The sequence below is a fragment of the Scyliorhinus torazame genome, chromosome 14, assembly GCF_047496885.1.
Source record: "Scyliorhinus torazame isolate Kashiwa2021f chromosome 14, sScyTor2.1, whole genome shotgun sequence".
In the NCBI taxonomy this organism is placed as follows: domain Eukaryota; kingdom Metazoa; phylum Chordata; class Chondrichthyes; order Carcharhiniformes; family Scyliorhinidae; genus Scyliorhinus; species Scyliorhinus torazame.
This window is the reverse complement of record NC_092720.1, coordinates 165,320,490-165,340,348: the sequence shown is the minus strand read 5'-3', so window position 1 is coordinate 165,340,348 and position 19,859 is coordinate 165,320,490. Positions and strand designations below refer to the sequence as shown.

At 45.8% G+C, this 19,859-nt stretch overlaps 1 protein-coding gene across 2 annotated transcripts in view; it reads right to left on the bottom strand.

Moving 5' to 3' along the window:
- Positions 1-14,704: 14,704 nt before the first annotated feature.
- Positions 14,705-19,859, bottom strand: part of LOC140390149 (uncharacterized) — a 43,331-nt gene continuing 38,176 nt past the window's right edge. For both annotated transcript variants that reach the window (XM_072475087.1, XM_072475086.1), the window contains exons 3-5: positions 17,357-17,464; positions 16,865-17,021; positions 14,705-16,771 (exon numbers count right to left, since the gene is read on the bottom strand). In XM_072475087.1, coding sequence (XP_072331188.1) covers positions 16,014-16,771; positions 16,865-17,021; positions 17,357-17,464 — 1,023 coding nt within the window. In that variant the 3' untranslated portion in view covers positions 14,705-16,013. The remainder of the gene's footprint in view (positions 16,772-16,864; positions 17,022-17,356; positions 17,465-19,859) is intronic.

Below are 19,859 nucleotides of genomic sequence, written 5' to 3'. Positions count from 1 at the left end.
AAACGGAGGCGACTTTGAGCAGCAGCTCAGGTGGGGATTTAAACTTGTCATTGTCTCATCTGAATAAAACCTCACTTATTGCAGCTGCTTCCCAGTTCCCTGGGTAAATGTTTGACAGAGATTTCTCGTATGGGAACAGAATTTTTCAGCTTCTGAGGCTTTCAAACTGACAACATCAGTGTGGGATGTGTTTGACAGCAGATCAGAAGAGGAAGACCCACAGCATCCAAGGCAGCGATGACCTGCAGTAGTAGGATCAACACATGTATAGGAGAGAGGGTCACAGGAGACAGAGAAGTCTGGAGAGGAGAGATTGACCCAGTGATTGGGGAGTGTCTTTATTCCTGGAAGAGGGACTTGGTGCCTGAGGGAGTGTGCTGGGGCTCATTATATGAGTATATACCCCGTGGTTTGATATCTTCCAGCCCGGCTCTGTCCTGGGGTCACTTGCGGGCAGGGGCGGATCTACTATGAAACTAATGAAGCTTAAGCTTCAGGGCCTCTAATCCCAGAGGGGCCCCAGAAGCGACTTTAGTCCACATTGCTTAAAAATTTTGGGTCTACTGTATGAGAAGGTTTTTAAAAAAAAAATTAATAATAGTGTAATTCAATGCAAAATAATAGTTAAAATAAAAATTAAAATGTTATTAAAGTATCATGTAGGCTAGCCGTAAACGAAAAAACGTTCAAATTAAGGATGTTTCATTCTAAATATATTTAATATAAAATAATTATAAATAATTTAAAACATTATTAACATTCATGACAGAAATACAAACAGTAGATGACGTGTCGTAACAAAAAAAGGGAGCCGTTGAAAAGGCAATCACAATGCTAACGTGAATTTTCAACGTGATAGCACACGTGATAGCGATCTAGACAAGAATTTTTTTCTATAAAGTGTTCATAAGGATACTATATTTTAATTACCCCGACTCAAAAATAAATGTGATATTTAGAAAAGTGAAAGTGTTAGATTAGCCTAAGCCTATTGTTTTTATGAAGAGGTGAACGGAAGGTAGGCTATGACCGCATAGCCTAGGCTAATACTATTACACGTATTTATGAAAAAGTAATAAAAGGGTGAGTTTGTGTTAAATTACAGGTGTTTATTATGAAAAGTGTTCAAATAATGGTAAAATTGTGTTACATTACCTTAGCCTATGAGTTTTGGTGGCCTAGTCTTGCCTAACTTAGTCTAGCATAGTGTAGGCTAGCTTGAACATAGCTTAGTTTAGCCGAATTAGCTTATTTATTATAAATCTTTAAAAATGGCGCTTTATTTTCTGAGAAGGGGTTTTCAACAATCCCAAAGTTTGACAGTCAGTAGCACAGACCTTGTTCAACAAAATACAACAAGTCCTGGGTGAACATAAGCTTTCACTTGAAAATATCCGTGGTCAGTCCTACGATAATGCATTTAACATGAAGGGCTCGGAGAAAGGGCTGCAAGCACTCTTTAAAAACATTAACAGGTACGCAGACTATGTACCATGTGCAGCCATTCACTTAACCTTGTTGGAGAAACGGCAGTGTCTACTGTACCTGAAGTTGTTGACCATTTTGGCATTTTGCAGGAGCTGTATGTTTTCTTTTCTGGATCTCCATGAAGATGGGTGATTTTAAACACACAGGGCAATCTACATTTTTCTCTAAAGAACTTAGTGATAGGGGACTCAATCGTAAAGGGAATAGACAGGCGGTTCTGCGGACGCAATCGAGACTCCAGGATGGTCTGTTGCCTCCCTGGTGCAAGGGTCAAGGATGCCTTGGAGCGGCTGCAGGACATTTGGGGGGGGTGGGGGGGCGGCGAGGGGAGTGAACTGCCAGCTGTCGTGGTGCACATAGGCACCAACGATATAGGTTTAAAAAAACGGGACGAGGTCCTACAAGCTGAATTCAGGGAGTTAGGAGTTAAACTAAAAAGTAGGACCTCAAAGGTAGTAATCTCAGGATTGCTACCAGTGCCACCAGCTGGTTAGAGTAGGAATGTCAGGATAGATAGAATGAATGTGTGGCTCGAGAGATGGTGCAAGAGGGAGAGTTTCAAATTCCTGGGGCATTGGAAACGGTTCTGGGGGAGGTGGGACCAGTACAAACTGGACGGTCTGCACCTGGGCAGGACTGGAACCGATGTCCGAGGCGGGGTGTTTGCTAAAGCTGTTGGGGAGGGTTTAAACTAATATGGCAGGGAGATGGGAACCGATGCAGGAAGTTGGAAGGTAGTAAAACATGGACAGAAACAAAAGGCGTTAAGGGGCAAAGTGTAGGCAGAGAACCCATAGTCAAAAATCAAAATGGGCGACAGTACAAGGTAGTGACTGAGGGGAGCTCAGTGAATAGGACCAGGAATACTAAAAGAAATAAAACGGGAAGTAAAAACATTAATAGTAAGCGACGCGGCAGGTTGTTACATGAAGATATGGGTTCAATGACAAGGAAAATTAGGAGAAAAGTTAAGAGGAAATATAACTTAGGAGAGGTTACTGATCGAGGTGTTAAGATTCAGAACAGAGATAAAAAAGCCAACATTAGTGTACTTTACCTGAATGCTCGTAGTATTTGTAATAAGGTTGATGGCGCAAATCATCGTGAATGACTATGATTTAGTGGCCATTACTGAAACATGGTTAAAGGATGGTCACGACTGGGAGTTAAAAATCCAAGGGTATCAAACTATTGGGAAGGACAGAGTGGATGGTAAGGCAGGTGGTGTAGCTCTGTTATTTAAGGATGACATCCGGGCAATAGTAAGGGATGACATCGGTGCTATGGAGGATAAGGTTGAATCCATTTGGGTAGAAATCAGGAATAGTTAGGCGAAAAAGTCACTGATAGGAGTAGTCTATAGGCCACCAAATAGTAACAAAATGGTGGGGCAAGCAATAAACAAAGAAATAACGGATGCATGTAGAAATGGTACAGCAGGGAATTTCCGGTTGCGGCGATGCATCGCTAAGCCGCACGTTTCGGCACCTCCCGTTTCAACTGACCTTTGGGCTCTTATCGGGAGCCGCAACGGGAATTTTTTTTTTTGTCAAACCTACTGTGAGGCGATAAAGGAAGCAGTCCCCCCGGAGGTGGATGGAAAGGAGCGGCAGTAACGGCCGGATTACGGAGGATCCAGTGGAGCAGCGGCAGGGAAGAAAAGGGAGAAGCAAGATGGCGGCCGAGGGAACCCAGATGGTATGGGGCCCGGACAGCAGGAGTTCCTCCGAAGATGTGTGGAGGAGCTCAAGAAAGAGGTGCTGGCGCCGATGCTGCTGGCAATCGAGGGATTAAAAGAAGCACAAAAGGTGCAGGCGATGGAGCTCCGTGGAGTGAAGGCAAAGGCAGCCGAGAACGAAGATGAGATACAGGGCCTGGTGGTGAGGACGGAGACGCACAAGGCACTACATAAAAGGTGCATAGAAAGGCTGGAAGCCCTGGAGAACAGCGCGAGGAGGAAGAACTTACGGATTCTGGGTCTCCCCGAGGGAACAGAGGGAGCTGATGCTGGGGCGTATGTGACTACGATGCTGCATACTCTAATGGGAGCTGAGGCCCCAACGGGCCCCCTGGAAGTGGAGGGAGCGTACCGGGTCCTCGCGAGAAGACCAAAGGCAGGCGAAACACCAAGAGCAATGGTGGTGAAATTCCATCGCTACAGGGACAGGGAGATGGTCCTGAGCTGGGCTAAGAAGACACGGAGTAGCAAATGGGAGAACGTGGTGATACGCGTATATCAAGACTGGAGTGCGGAGGTGGCAAGAAGGAGGGCGAGTTTCAACCGGGCCAAGGCGGTGCTCCACAGGAAGAAAGTCAAGTTTGGGATGCTGCAGCCGGCGAGACTGTGGGTCACGCATCAGGGCAAACACCACTACTTCGAGACGGCGGAGGAGGCATGGACATTTATTCAAGATGAGAAACTGGACTAGATTTGAGAAATGGATGTTCGAAGGGAGGTAGCGAGGTGGTGGCACAGAAATGTAAAGTGGGGAGAGGGGAGGGCTACTGTATAATAATGTTGGACGGGGAATATTTCTCCCCCCGATGGGGGGGGGACACGAAGAAATGTGGGCGTCAGTGGAAAAGGGGACAGGGAAGGGGAAGGAGAGCCCCATTAGGGGCGGGGTCGAGAGGAAAGCGCGGGTATTTACCCGCACTATGGAAATTATAGCGGGAAAAGGGGTGCAGGAAGGAAGGGAGCCTCACACGTAGGGAGGTCAAAGAACGAATGGGGGAAGCCGAGGTCAGCAAGAGTCAGCTGACATCCGGAAGCAATATGGGGGGAGTAACCAAGCTAGAGGGGGCTCTCGCGTGGGGGGGGGGGGGGTTTAACTGGGTTGCTGCTGCTGAGGGTAAGGGGGAGCTGATACGAGACGAGGCGGTCGAGGCGGGAGCGCGCCGTCTGGGGGACAGACGGGTGTGTGAGACCTGGGTGAGGAGATGGCTTAAGAAAGGGGATGGCTAGTCGACGGGGGGGGGGGGGGGGGGGGGGGGTAAACGGCCCCCCAGTTCAGCTGATTACGTGGAATGTGAGAGGTCTAAATGGGCCGATTAAGAGGGCGAGGGTGTTTGCGCACTTAAGGAGACTGAAGGCGGACGTAGTTATGCTCCAGGAGAGTTAGGGACGAAACGGGAAAGATGGAGCAGAGAATAGGGAAAGTGAACGAGGTGTTCAAGACATTCTATGGGAGGCTGTATAAGTCCCAACCCCCGGTGGGGAAAGAAGGAATGATGCACTTTTTGGATCAGCTAGAGTTCCCGAGGGTGGAGGGACAGGAGGTGGCAGGTCTGGGGGGGCAGATTGAGGTGGAGGAGGTGATTAAAGGAATAGGGAACATGCAAGCAGGGAAGGCCCCTGGACCAGACGGGTTCCCGGTGGAATTTTATAGGAAATATATAGACCTGCTGGCCCCGCTCTTGGCGAGAATCTTTAATGAGGCTAAGGAAAGGGGGATACTACCCCCGACAATGTCGGAGGCGACGATATCGTTAATACTGAAACGAGACAAAGACCCGCTGGAGTGCGGGTCATACAGGCCCATCTCCCTCCTAAATGTAGACGCCAAACTGTTGGCCAAAGTGATGGCGACAAGGATAGAGGATTGTGTCCCAGGGGTGGTACATGACGATCAGACAGGGTTTGTAAAGGGGAGATAATTGAATGCCAATGTACGGAGGCTGCTGGGGGTGATGATGATGCCCCCATCGGAGGGGGAGGCAGAGATAGTGGTGGCGATGGATGCAGAGAAGGCATTCGATAGGGTGGAGTGGGACTATCTGTGGGAGGTGCTGAAGAGATTTGGGTTCGGGGAGGGGTTCATTAGGTGGGTTAGACTCTTGTACGGGGCCCCGGTGACAAGTGTCGTTACAAACAGGCAAAGATCAGGACACTTCCGAATACATAGGGGTACAAGATAAGGGTGCCCCCTGTCCCCGTTACTGTTCGCGTTGGCAATTGAACCATTGGCCATAGCGCTGAAGGACTCTAAGAGGTGGAGGGGGGTGCTTAGAGGGGGAGAGGAACATCGAGTGTCACTATATGCAGATGACCTACTGCTATATGTGGCGGACCCGGTAGAGGGGATGCCAGAGGTAATGCAGATACTCAGAGAGTTTGGAGAATTCTCGGGATACAAATTAAATATGGGAAAGAGTGAGCTTTTTGTGATGCACCCCGGGGAACAGGGCAGGGGGATAGATGCTTTGCCGCTGAGGAGAGTGGCAAGTAGCGTTCGATACCTGGGGATTCAGGTGGCCAGGAGCTGGGGAACCCTACATAAACTTCATCTGACGAGATTGATAGAGCAGATGGAGGAGGACTTTAAGAGGTGGGATATGGTGCCCCTGTCACTGGCGGGCAGAGTACAGGCCGTCAAAATGGTGGTCCTCCCGAGGTTCCTTTTCGTGTTTCAGTGCCTCCCCATCCTAATTACAAAGGCCTTCTTCAAAAAAATAGACAGGAGCATTATGGGATTTGTGTGGGCGGGAAAGACCCCGAGGGTAAAGCGGGGGTTCCTGCAGCGCATCAGGAACAGAGGGGGACTGGCACTGCCGAGTCTGAGTGACTACTATTGGGCCGCTAATGTGTCAATGGTCTGTAAGTGGATGAGGGAAGAAGAAGGTGCGGCATGGAAAAAGTCGGAGATGGCGTCCTGTAAGGGAACGAGCCTAAAAGCGCTGGTGACGGCACCTCTGCCGTTCTCCCCGAAAAGGTACAGCATGAACCCAGTGGTGGTGGCGACCTTGAAGATCTGGGGGCAGTGGTGACGACATAGGGGAGTGACGGGTGCCTCGGTGTGGTCCCCGATAAGGAATAACCACAGGTTCGTCCCGGGGAGGATAGATGGGGGATTTCAATGCTGGCAACGAGCAGGAATCAGGAAGTTGAAGGATCTGTTTGTAGACGGGACGTTTGCGAGCCTGGGAGCATTGGAAGAAAAATATAAGCTGCCACCAGGGAATGCTTTCCGATGTATGCAAGTGAGGGCATTTATGAGGCAACAGGTGAGGGAATTTCCGCAGCTCCTGACGCAAGGGATCCAGGACAGAGTGATTTCAGGGGCATGGGTTGGAGAAGGTAAAGTGTCCGAAATATACAGGGAGATGAGAGACGAGGGGGAGGCGATGGTAGAGGAGCTGAAGGGAAAATGGGAAGAGGAGCTGAAGGGAAAATGGGAAGAGGAGCTGGGGGAAGAGATCGAGGAGGGGCTGTGGGCAGATGCCCTAAGTAGGGTAAACTCCTCGTCCTCGTGTGCCAGGCTTAGCCTGATTCAATTTAAGGTTCTACACAGAGCGCATATGACGGGAGCAAGACTGAGCAGGTTTTTCGGGGTGGAGGATAGATGTGGAAGGTGCTCAGGAAGCCCGGCGAACCACACTCACATGTTCTGGGCGTTTCCGACACTGCATGAGTTCTGGGAGGGTGTGGCAAGGGTGATTTCAAAGGTGGTGGGGGTCCGGGTCAAACCAGGCTGGGGGTTAGCTATATTTGGGGTTGCAGAAGAACCGGGAGTGCAGGAGGCGAAAGAGGCCGACGTCATGGCCTTTGCGCCCCTAGTAGCCCGGCGAAGGATTCTACTTATGTGGAAGGAAGCGAAGCCGCCGGGCGTGGAGGCCTGGATAAACGACATGGCAGGGTTCATAAGACTGGAACGAATAAAATATGCGTTAAGAGGATCGGCTCAGGGGTTCACCGGGCGGTGGCAACCGTTCCTTGACTATCTCGCGGAACGATAATGGGAAAACAGAAAAGACAGACAGCAGCAGCAACCTGGGGGGGTACTATTTCGTGTTTTTGTTTCTTGCCAGTTGTTGATATTTGCTTTTTGGTTCATCTCTTTTCTCATTTACTGTTAGTTTAATATATTATTTAAATAACATTTAATGTATATTCTTTTATTAAGTTGCAAAAACGGAAAATCTCTGTTTGTTTGAAAAATTTTAATAAAATATGTTTTAAAAAAAAAAGAAATGGTACAGCAGTTATCATGGGAGATTTTAATCTACATGTCGATTGGTTTAACCAGGTCGGTCCAGGCAGCCTTGAGGAGAAGTTTATAGAATGAATCCGCAATAGTTTCCTAGAACAGTATGTAATGGAACCTACGAGGGAACAAGCGGTTCCTAGATCTGGTCCTGTGTAATGAGAAAGGATTGATTCATGATCTCATAGTTAGGGATCCTCTCGGAAGGAGCAATCACAATATGGTTGAATTTAAAATACAGATAGAGGGTGAGAAGGTAAAATCAAACACTCGTGTTTTGTGCTTGAACAAAGGAGATTACAATGGGATGAGAGAAGAACTAGCTAAGGTAGACTGGGAGCAAAGACTTTATGGTGAAACAGTTGAGGAACAGTGGAGAACCTTCCAAGCGATTTTTCATAGTGCTCAGCAAAGGTTTATACCAACAAAAAGAAAGGACGGTAGAAAGAGGGAAAATCAACAGTGGATATCTAAGGAAATAAGGGAGAGTATCAAATTGAAGGAAAAAACATACAAAGTGGCAAAGATTAATGGGAGTCTAGAGGACTGGGAAATCTTTAGGGGGCAACAGAAAGCTACTAAAAAAGCTATAAAGAAGAGAAAGATAGGTTATGAGAGTAAACTTGCTCAGAACATAAAAACAGATTCTAAAACTTTCTACAAATATATAAAACAAAAAAGAGTGGCTCAGGTAAATATTGGTCCTTTGGAGGATGAGAAGGGAGATTTAATAATGGGAGATGGGGAAATGGCTGAGGAACTCAACAGGTTTTTTGGGTCGGTCTTCACAGTGGAAGACACAAATAACATGCCAGTGACGGATAGAAATGAGGCTATGACAGGTGAGGACCTTGAGAGGACTGTTATCATTAAGGAGGTAGTGATGGGCAAGCTAATGGGGCTAAAGGTAGACAGGTCTCCTGGCCCTGATGGAATGCCTCCCAGAGTGCTAAAAGAGATGGCTAGGGAAATTGCAAATGCACTTGTGATAATTTACCAAAATTCACTAGACTCTGGGGTGGTCCCGGCGGATTGGAAATTAGCAAACGTGACACCACTATTTAAAAAAGGAGATAGGCAGAAAGCAGGTAATTATAGGCCAGTGAGCTTTACTTCGGTAGTAGGGAAGGTGCTGGAATCTATCATCAAGGAAGAAATAGCGAGGCATCTGGATGGAAATTGTCCCATTGGGCTGACGCAGCATTGGTTCATAAAGGGCAGGTCGTGCCTAACTAATTTAGTGGAATTTTTTGAGGACATTACCAGTGCGGTAGATAACGGGGAGCCAATGGATGTGGTATATCTGGATTTCCAGAAAGCCTTTGACAAGTTGCCACACAAAAGGTTGCTGCATAAGATAAAGATGCATGGCATTAAGGGGAAAGTAGTAGCATGGATAGAGGAATGGTTAATTAATAGAAAGCAAAGAGTGGGGATTAATGGGTGTTTCTCTGGTTGGCAATCAGTACCTAATGGTGTCCCTCAGGGATCAGTGTTGGGCCCAGAATTTTTCACAATTTACATAGATGATTTGTAAAGGGCAATGTGTCCAAGTTTGCAGATGGCACTAAGATAAGTGGTAAAGCAAAACGTGCAGAGGATACTGGAAGTCTGCAGAGGGATTTGGATAGGCTAAGTGAATGGGCTAGGGTCTGGCAGATGGAATACAATGTTGACAAATGTGAGGTTATCCATTTTGGTCGGAATAACGGCAAAAGGGATTATTATTTAAATGATCAAATATTAAAACATGCTGCTGTGCAGAGAGACCTGGGTGTGCTAGTGCATGAGTCGCAAAAAGTTGGTTTACAGGTGCAACAGGTGATTAAGAAGTCGAATGGAATTTTGTCCTTCATTGCTAGAGGGATGGAGTTTAAGACTCGGGCGGTTATGCTGCAATTGTATAAGGTGTTAGTGAGGCCACACCTGGAGTATTGTGTTCAGTTTTGGTCTCCTTACTTGAGAAAGGACGTACTGGCACTGGAGGGTGAGCAGAGGAGTTTCACTAGGTTAATCCCCGAGCTGAAGGGGTTGGATTACAAGAAGAGGTTGAGTAGACTGGGACTGTACTTGTTGGAATTTAGAAGGATGAGGGGGGATCTTATCGAAACATATAAAATTATGAAGGGGATAGGATAGATGCGGGCAGGTTGTTTCCACTTGCGGGTGAAAGCAGAACCAAGGGGCATAGCCTCAAGATAAGGGGAACTAGATTTATGACTGAGTTTAGGAGAAACTTCTTCACCCAAAGGGTTGTGAATCTATGGAATTCCTTGCCCAGTGAAGCAGTCGAGGCTCCTTCATGAAATGTTTTTAAGATAAAGATAGATAGTTTTTTGAAGAATAAAAGGATTAAGGGTTATGGTGTTCGGGCCGGAAAGTGGAGCTGAGTCCACATAAGATCAGCCATGATCTCATTGAATGGCGGAGCAGTCTCGAGGGGCCAGGTGGCCTACTCCTGCTCCTAGTTCTTATGATCTTAAGTGTAACTAGATGGTCTGCACACTATGAAGCAGTCCGGGCAATTAAAAATGGATATGTGGGTATTTTACAAACTCTCAAACATATTTTTGAAGACTCAGAAGAGAAGCCTGAATGTAAACGAGATGCAAAAAATTTATATCACAAGTTGGTAAAGCTGGAATATGCTATTTTCACAGTCGGTTGGGAAGAAGTGCTGGAGCATTTCAACAAAGCAAGTAAGAAACTCCAAACCCCTGGTTTTGATGTATTTGAAGGTTATCTTCTGCTATCATCTTTACTTTCGTTCGTTAAGGAACTCAGAGAAAATTCAGCCGATAGGATTGCACACTATGAATCAGAAGCAAAAGGTTTGTGTGAAGATATCACCTCAAGTTATTCTGATGCTTCCAAACGCATTGTTACAAGGAAATTTTCAGATGGAACACGTGGTATTGCTTCTTTGAGAGGAGCTGACAAATTTAGGATAGAAGTTCTATATCAACTCTATGACTGCTTGATAATCCAGTTACGCAAGAGGATTGACCCATATGAGCAGATTGCGAAAAGGTTCAAGTTCCTCTCAGAATTGGTGAACAATTCTGAAATTGATGAGGACAGTATTAAACTTATAATATCCTATTACAAAGATGATATTGACCACAAATTAGTATACGAGTGTTATCAGTTCAAAGAATATTTGCACCTTAGGAAATCCCAGAACACAGAAGAAAACACGTCATCTAAAATGCAATGCCAGAAGTTCTTCAGCTTATTTGTGAGCAACACCTAATTGAAGTGTTCCCCAATATTACTACTGTGCTTCAGCTGTACTTGACAATGCCTATCACGAGCTGTGAAGCAGAAAGGAATTTTTCAAAGCTATCCTTTATAAAGAACAAATTTCGGTCTACCATGACTGAAGAGCGCTTAAATTCTTTATGCATATTGTCTCTAGAAAATGACATTGCAAGGAAGCTCTCATATGACAAAACTGTACGTGAATATGTTGCTAGAAAAAAAAGAAAAAAAGAGTATTTTGTAACATGTGCTTCATGTAGTATGTATTCTCATAGATGTCTAAAATAAAATATTTTCTTGACTGTGGTCTTTTCTATGTTTTATTTCATCATTCTATGATGCATCATGCATGTATGTAACATGTCCCTAATTTTCATCCCCCCATAACTCGCAAACTATAAGGCATAGGAAATTTTTATTCACACCAGTGACTTTGACATGTGAGATAATCCAGTACAGCAATTTTGATCAAAATCTGAGGTGTAGTGGTTAAATTTTTAAAAAATTTGTGGTGATCTGTCGCGGAACAACCCCATTGAAGAAGATAACAGTGGTTACCCAGACCTTGTTGCTGGTTGCGAAGGGGCCCCATAACAGTTCAAGCTTCAGGGCCCCAAAAATGTAGGTCCGCCACTGCTTGCGGTGGAGGTTCAGCTTCCGAGCTTCAAGATAGTCATAGCAGGAGAGCTTGCACCGGTGATATGCTCCTCCTGTATTACGTGGCAAATCATGGAAGCTTCACTTGTCTCTGGCGACCACCTGTGCAGGAAGTGTCCAACTGCAGTGACTGGCGAACCGCATTTTGGAGCTGGAGCTGAGGGTGGATTCGCTGGGAGCATCCGTGAACCTGAGCAGGTCATGGACAGCACGTTCTGTGAGATGGTCACACCGCAGGTGAGGATTGAACACACAGAAAAGGCAGAGTACCAGGCAGAGTAGAGGGAGGCAGGTAGTGCCGATGTTCCCTGTGACCATCCCCTTTTTTAACAGATGTACCGTTTTGCTTGCAGTTAGGGGAGATGACTGTGTCGGGGAAAGCAGTGCAGCCAGCTTTATGGCACCATGGGTGGGTCTGCTGCACAAGAGGTCAGGAGGAAGAATGTCAGGGCTATACTGGTTGGGGATTCAATGGTAAAGGGAACAGACAGGCGTTTCTGTGGCCGCAAAAGAGTATACCAGAGTAAATGATGTCACTGAACGGCTGCAGGGCATACTCATAGAATCATAGAATCCCCACAGTGCAGAGGGAGACTATTCGGCCCATCGAGTCGACACCAGCCCTTCAATTGATCACTCCACCCATGTCCACCCACCCCACCCTGCCCTATCCCTGCAACCCTACAACCAAATCTGGACACTAAGGAACAATTTATCATGGCCAATACTCCTAACCTGCACATCTTTGGACTGTGGGAGGAAACCAGGGCACGCAGAGGAAACCCATACTGAAGGGAGAGGGCAAACAGACAGATATCGTGGTACACATTGGTACCACCGATATAAGCAGAAAAAGGGACGCGGTCCTGAAAGCAAAATTTAGGGAGCTCAGAAGTAGATTAAAAAACAGAACCCAGAAGGTAGTCATTTCTGGATTCCTTCCAGTGCCACATGCTCGTGAGTATAGGAATAGGAAGTTAGTCCAGATGAATGCATGGCTGGAGACAATGTGCAGGAGGGAGGGCTTCACATTTCTGGGACATTGGGACCGTTTTTGGAGACATTGGGACCTCTACAAGGCAGATGGTTTGCACCTGAACTGAAATGGGATCAGTGTCCTTGCGGGGACATTGACATTGTGCTGCTGGGGAGAGTTTAAACTAATTTGGCAGGGGCCTGGGATCCTGAGAGAAGGTTCAGCAGGGATAGATGTACAGCCAACATTAGAAGAGGCATCAAATTTGTCAGAAAGGCATAGAATTGCAAGACCAGTTAAGTCAAAAGGGAGTTTGGCAAGATTGGATGGTATTTATTTTAAAGCAAGGAGTCTGACAAACAAGGCAGATGAATTGAGGGCACAAATTAAAACATGTGGTGTGATGTCATTGCTTTCACTCAGACATGGTTGAGAGAGAGGCAGGATTGGCAGCTCAATATTCCAGGATATAGGATCTTCAGGCGAGATAGGGGAGGAGGTAAAAGAGGAAGGTGTATCACAATTTTGATCAGGGAATCAATTACAGCAGTAAGGTGGGATGACATCTTTGAAGACTCTTCATATGGGAAGAACCTAAAAACCAAAAAGGAGCAATCACATCACTGGGAGTGTTCTATCGGCTTCCTAACAGTTCAAGAGAAAAATAGAAGGGCAGGTATGTCAGCAAATTTCAGAGAAGGGTAAAAGTAATAAGGTACTGATAGTGGGGGACTTCAACTTCCCCAATATTAAGACGTGAAAGGTTCAGAGGGAGTGGAATTCTTAAAATGTATGCAGGAGAACATTTCAAACCAGTAGGTAGAAGGACCTAGAAGAGGGGATGGTTCTTGTCTTAATTTTTGGTAATGAAGCTGGGCAAGTGGTTGAAATATCAAGGGGGGGGGGGCATTTTGCAGACAGTGATCATAACTCCATTAGATTTATAATTGTAGGGGACCTCCGGTTGTGGTCAGTATGTGGAAGTTGCATGTTTGGTGGCTCCTGCCAGAGTTGACTCTTTACACCCAGTTGTTTGGAAAAATATTTATGAGAGAAGTTGTGGGAAGGTCGGAAGCATTTCAAGGATGTCAAAAGCCAGAAAAAAGAACCCAGGAAAAAAGGGAGTGGGTGAATGTCCACTGTCGAACGTGGTGGGGTGTTCAGCAGAAGAAAAGATGGCAGGACAGAGTTCACCGGGTGGGACCGTGCCCATCACAGTGGAAACGCTGGCCAAAATGATGGTCGGGGAGTTTGAGCGGCTGTTCTCAAAACATTTTGAAAGGCATTGGACAGAAATGTTGACCTCATTCAAGGAGTGGGTGGGTGACACCTTTGCCCTGATGAGAGAGGCATTGGCGAAGACTTCAAAGGCGGTGCAGAAGTAAGATGAAGAGGGTGGAGGAGGCATTGTCACAGCAATGCTTCCGACCTTCCCACACAATCCCACACACAGTCCCCGACAATGGGTGAGGAGCTGCGGAGGGTGGCGGAAATTAACAAAGGGCTGAGAGCCAAAGTAGAGGACCTGGAGAACAGGTCTCGAAGGCAGAACTTGAAGATCGTGGGTGTGCCTGAGGGGCTAGAGGAGATCTACAGAATAATTTGCTGAGGTGGCACGGTGGCAAGGACTGCTGCCTACGGTGCTGAGGACCCGGGTTCGATCCCGGCCCTGGGTCACTGTCCGTGTGGCGTTTGCACATTCTTCCGTGTCTACGTGGGTTTCAACACCACAACCCAAAGATGTGCAGGGTAGGTGGACTGGCCACGCCAAATTGCCCCTTAATTGGAGAAAAGAAATTGGGTATTCTAAACTTTTCAAACAAAAAATAATACTTTGCTGAGATGCTTGCTAAGTTGATGGGGAAGGGGGAGGACCTCTCCCACTCACTGCAAGTTGGATAGAGCCCACCAGTCACTCCAGCCAAAACCAAAAATCGAATGAACCGCCCACCAAGAGATGTGATCGTCTTTCACAATTTTCAGGTAAAGGAGGTGCTGAGGTGGACGAAGCAGAAAAAGGAGATGGAGTGGGATGGTAACAGTAGATTGTCACGTGAGTGTCCTTTTAAGAAAGGTTTGGTCTCTTATCATGTGACTTGTGGCACAATAGAATCCCAGCTTAAACTGAAACCAACCCCCACACATACAAACACCTTTGTCCAGCATGAAATCTAACTATCAGTCTCATTCCAGGCACAGAAACATTAAATTAAACCCACCTAAAACTAGACCTTATTTCTAAAGTTTACCCATACAAATATAAATCTCGCAAAACTATCTTTGGTTTCCTAACACATTCCCCTTTGAAATAAATAAATTACACTGGTGTTAGATCCACTTTAACCAAACTTATCACAAATATTTAATCACATAACTTATTACATCATACTAATTTCCTTAGTTCACATTTACAAATGTCAATGTATGTAATTACAGTGATCTAGCCAAAACAAAGACAATAACTTTAACAAAATTATCAGGCTCTATACATGGAAACATAATATTCAAGTCTCATGTTGCTTTTTGTTCTAATTTCCAGTTTTCACCTTAGACAAGCATGTTTCATGGAATTTTCGTCAATTGGAGACATAGTTCTATTCTCAAGCCCACTTTCCAAATTCATATGTGGTAAATTTGCATTTTCATTTAACACAATCAAAATGTCATTTTTGTGCATTAACATCTTCTTTCTTCTCTTATCAAAATCTCTTTTAGCTGTTTGGAGAATATTGTTACAATGCTTATTATGTTTATTCATGATCTCATACTCTGAGGCGGCATGGTGGCGCAGTGGTTAGCACTGATACCTCACGGCCCTGAGGACCCGGTTTGATCCTTTCCCCGGGTCACTGCTGGGTGGAGTTTGCACATTTTCCTCGTGTCTGCGTGGGTCTCACCCCCACAACCCAAAGATGTGCACACATTGGCCGCGCTAAAATTGCCCCTTAATTGGAAAAAATAATTGGGTACTCGAAATTAAAATACATATATCTATACATATTTTTTTCTTCTTTGAACTGGTTGTGATCTCGATGTTTCTCCCAATCTGTTTCAAACAAAGTCTTTTTAATTCCATGAGCGATGTCAGTCACTTCTGCTCTGAAGTTACATAATTCATTCTAATCCTTCAATTTGTTTTCACAATTTTGGAATTATCTCAGTCCAGTTCCCAGTAGATTTCAATTGGTCTTTCACAAACTGTTAACTTCTCTTTACTCCAACTACTACTACTTGTGTAATTTCACTGACCAGCATTTTAAAATTAATGTCTCTTGTCATTGACTCAGAAAGATCACTTTGCAATTTTAGTAGACAATATGTACTTTTGGTTGACAATATGTACTTTCCAATGTTTACCGTTACAAATATGAATCCCTTAAAACTATCTTTGATTTCTGAACACACATGAGTGGAGCTAGCTGCTGATTTCTATGGACAGCTGCCTCTGTGAAATGTGCAAAACCCAACATGGACCATTTTTGATCTCAGGGAAATGGGATCAGGGGGCGAGACTTCTGGATTTCTGCCACTTTCTTCACGATAGAGAGGCTCTCTGTCGTGGCAACAATCCAGACTGACAGAGGGAAATATTTCCGTCATGATAAAACAGGAGGGTGGAGAATGAGGCAGTGTTGGTGGGAGGGACCCTACTTCCTTCTGCGTCTCCCCCATTCCTGTGACGTGACCTCTCCTGTAGCAGAGGTGGGTCCATTAGCAGTTGTCTCTGCACTGGGCTGCTGCTGGCCAGAAGGTGCAGGTGCTAAAATCTGAGATAGAATCTGCCTCATTTCATTCAAAGTTTCATTCCTTATTTGCAGAAGCTGACAAAGAAGCTCATTCTGCTGCTGAAGAATCTCATTGTTTCTTTGTAGATGATGCTGAAGAATCTCATTGTTTCTTTGCAGATTCTGGCGAACATCGATCTTAAATTCAGTCAAAATTTGCTGAAGCAAGTTAGAAGTGGCCTGATAACTTTCTGTACTTTGAACCTGTTCCTGATATAAGCGCTCAAGAGGTTTCATTTCATTTTCATTTTCTTCACCAGCAGCATGGGCCTGATGATGTCCGTGTACTCGTGGAGGCGACGGAGCTTTTGCTCCCAATGCCGCAGGTTCCTCACCTCCGGAAGGTTCTGACTGCCTTCCCTCCACCACAGCAGCCAGAGCATCACAGGCCTCCTTCTTCACACGAACCATAATATTTAACTTAAACTCATCAACACCACTCTCCAAATCGGTCATCTTACCCTCCTGACACTCCTCTCCGTCCTCCACTGCAGCTGCCATACCACATTGCTGTGAGATATTCACCTCTGTCCCTTCCTCATCAGCCCTTTCAGGAATCTCAGATACTGCTGCCAACTCTCCTCCATCACCATCTGATGTGTCCATGGACACCTGTGTATCTGTCGGGAAGAAAATCAAATCACAATTATTATCTTTAGTCACATAAATTAATTCTCCTCCTGATGGTTTAAACATTGAGCTGCTGACATCACCTTTGCTCATCCCCATATCTGTACCGGCATTGGTTATCTTGGGGTTGGAGACGCCAAACAGCTTCCTCGTGAACTCCTCCTGTTCCGTCAGCTCCTTGATGTACGGAACCCGTCCTTCGGTCAACGAGAGCTCTTGGGGGTTAAGGGCCAGCTTTACCTAAAGGAGGAAATGAAAATGGAAAATTAATCACGGTGCTGACTTTGCTGTGCTGTTTTGAAGACCACGTGATTGATTTGACATGCACCTCGCACATGAAAGGAGTCTTCCCCCCCCCCCCCATGTGAATGCATTGGTATCTGTGGAGGTTCGATGACAACATAAGAACATAAGAACTAGGAGCAGGAGTAGGCCATCTGGCCACTCGAGCCTGCTCCGCCATTCAATGAGATCATGGCTGATCTTTTGTGGACTCAGCTCCACTTTCCGGCCCGAACACCATAACCCTTAATCCCTTTATTCTTCAAAAACAATGAGAATGATTTGACACATACCTCACACCTGAAAGGCTTCTCTCCTGTGTGAACTCGTTGGTGTACACGGAGCGTTGATGACTTTGAGAATGATTGGTCACACACTTTACACCTGAAGGGTTGCTTCACCTGAAGGAACAGATGAGAATGAAAAGGAAATCATGGTCCTGACTTTGCTGTGCTCTCTTGTGCCCCATGTTCGAGTGTTGGAGACAGATTTCAGCCTGCACCCAGGGGGACTTTTGATTACAGAGAACACTTATGACAAAGTCGTAGCCATCTCCAAGGGAACTGCATTTGGTTTTACTTGAAATATATTTTTTTTAACTTTTAACATTTACACAAATCAAAACAATAAAACAATAATAATCTTTATTATTGTCACAAGTAGGCTTACATGAACACTGCAATGAAGTTACTGTCAAAATCACCTCATCGCCACATTCTGGTGCCTGTTCGGGTACACTGATGGAGAATTCAGAATGTCCAAATTACCTAATAACCACTTGTGGGAGGAAACCAGAGCACTTGGAGGAAATCCATGCAGACACGGGAGAACATGCAGACTCCGCACAGACAGTGATACAAGCGGTATTTGAACCAGAGACCCTGGCGCTGTTCGAATACCGGTTGGGTCATTGTCTGTGCGGAGTTTGCACGTACAGGTGTCAAGAATAGAAAAAAGCTCCTACTAATAACTATAGCAACCCCCCTACCCCCAGGGCAGCATGGTGGTGCAGTACTTAGTACTGCTGTCTCAGGGCACTGAGGAGCTGGGTTCGATCCCGGCTCTGGGTCACTGTCCGTGTGGAGTTTGCACATTCTCCCTGTGAACACAGTGTCCTGGGGCTGGGATTGAACCCCGGTCCTCAGTATTGTAGGCAGCAGTAGCACTGCTTTTTAAAAAATAAATTTAGAGTACCCAATTCATTTATTTTTCCAATTAAGGGCCAATTTAGATCAGAGGGGATGGTTTAGCACAGGGCTAAATCGCTGGCTTTTAAAGCAGACCTCGGTAGGCCAGCTTATTCCTGTACCAGCCTACCCGAACAGGTGCCGGAATGTGGCGACTATGGGCTTTTCACAGTAACTTCATTGAAGCCTACTTGTGACAATAAACGATTTTCATTTTATTTCATTTAGCACGGCAGTCCACCTACCTTGCATATCTTTGGGTTGTGGGGGCGAAATCCACGCAAACATGGGGAGAATGTGCAAACTCCACACGGACAGTGACACAGAGCCGGGATCGAACCTGGGACCTCGGTGCCATGAGGCAGCAGTCCTAACCCACTAGTCCTGCTTTCTTCTTGAACTCCTCCCAGCTGGTAAATTGTCCTTCCTGAAATAAGTCCCTCCCCCTCTCCAGCCCCTAACCCTGCCACCCCCCACATGCGGCTTCCAATTTTGCCAGCTCAAACAAATGGTTCCTACAGATTGGGCCCCATCTTGACACTGCACAAAACTTAAAATACTGAGTTGCCGCCATATTTTTGGCGTGGAGATGACCACTTGGTTCAAAGAATATTTTGCTGGGGCAAATGGCTGAGGTGCTATCACCAGCGCCTCCAAACACAACCCGTTGCATGACCCAGACTCCATCCGCACCCAAATAAAGTCCTGGTCCCCAAACCAAACCAATACCTTCTCCACATTGGCCGTCCAATAATAAAACATCAAATTTAGCAACTCCACCCGTCACAATCCCGCTCCATTTGTCTGAGGCTCTCAAGGCAATCGCCAATGGCTCGATTACCAACGCGAACAACATAGGGGACATTGGACAATCCTGCCTCACCTGCTGGGAACTGCATTTTATAAAAACACGCTAAAATAAGTAAAATCACCTTGCTGTATTTTCAACTCAAAAATCTAAAGTTTCAAACTATATGTATGTTCAGATATTTCCTCCTGTCCATTGGGGGAAAATTTGTGTATAAACAGCAGCTTCTGCACAGATTGATGTCTTCTTTTGGTGATGTTTGACCGTCTGTTCAAAGATTAAATTGACCTTTTTGAAATGATTGGACTGATGGTGAGAGAAGTTGGAGACAGACAATGCTTTGGAAGGACAGCTCCCCTGTGTGAGCACTGAAGGCTAAACAACAGACAACTCTCAGTATAAGGGAAGGTGAGCCATAGTGTGAATGAGCTGGTGTCTGTGGGGTCTGATGACCGTGAGAATGTTTGTCGCACATCTCACACATGAATGGTTTCTCACCAATGTGTGCAAAGGACTGATTAGTCAGAGAATAATTTGTCTGCATATCCTACGTGAATGGTTTCTCACTAGTGTGTGCAGAGGGCTGTTTAGGCCGACACTGATTTGTTAGGTGTCATACATGTGGGGGCTGTAATTTGTCTGCGTACCATACATGTGAATGGTCTCTCACCAGTGTGTCCAGAGGGCTATTTAGGCCGACAATGATTTGTTAGGTGTCATACATGTGGGGGCTGTAATTTGTCTGCGTACCATACATGTGAATGGTTTCTCACTAGTGTGTGCAGAGGGCTGTTTAGGCAG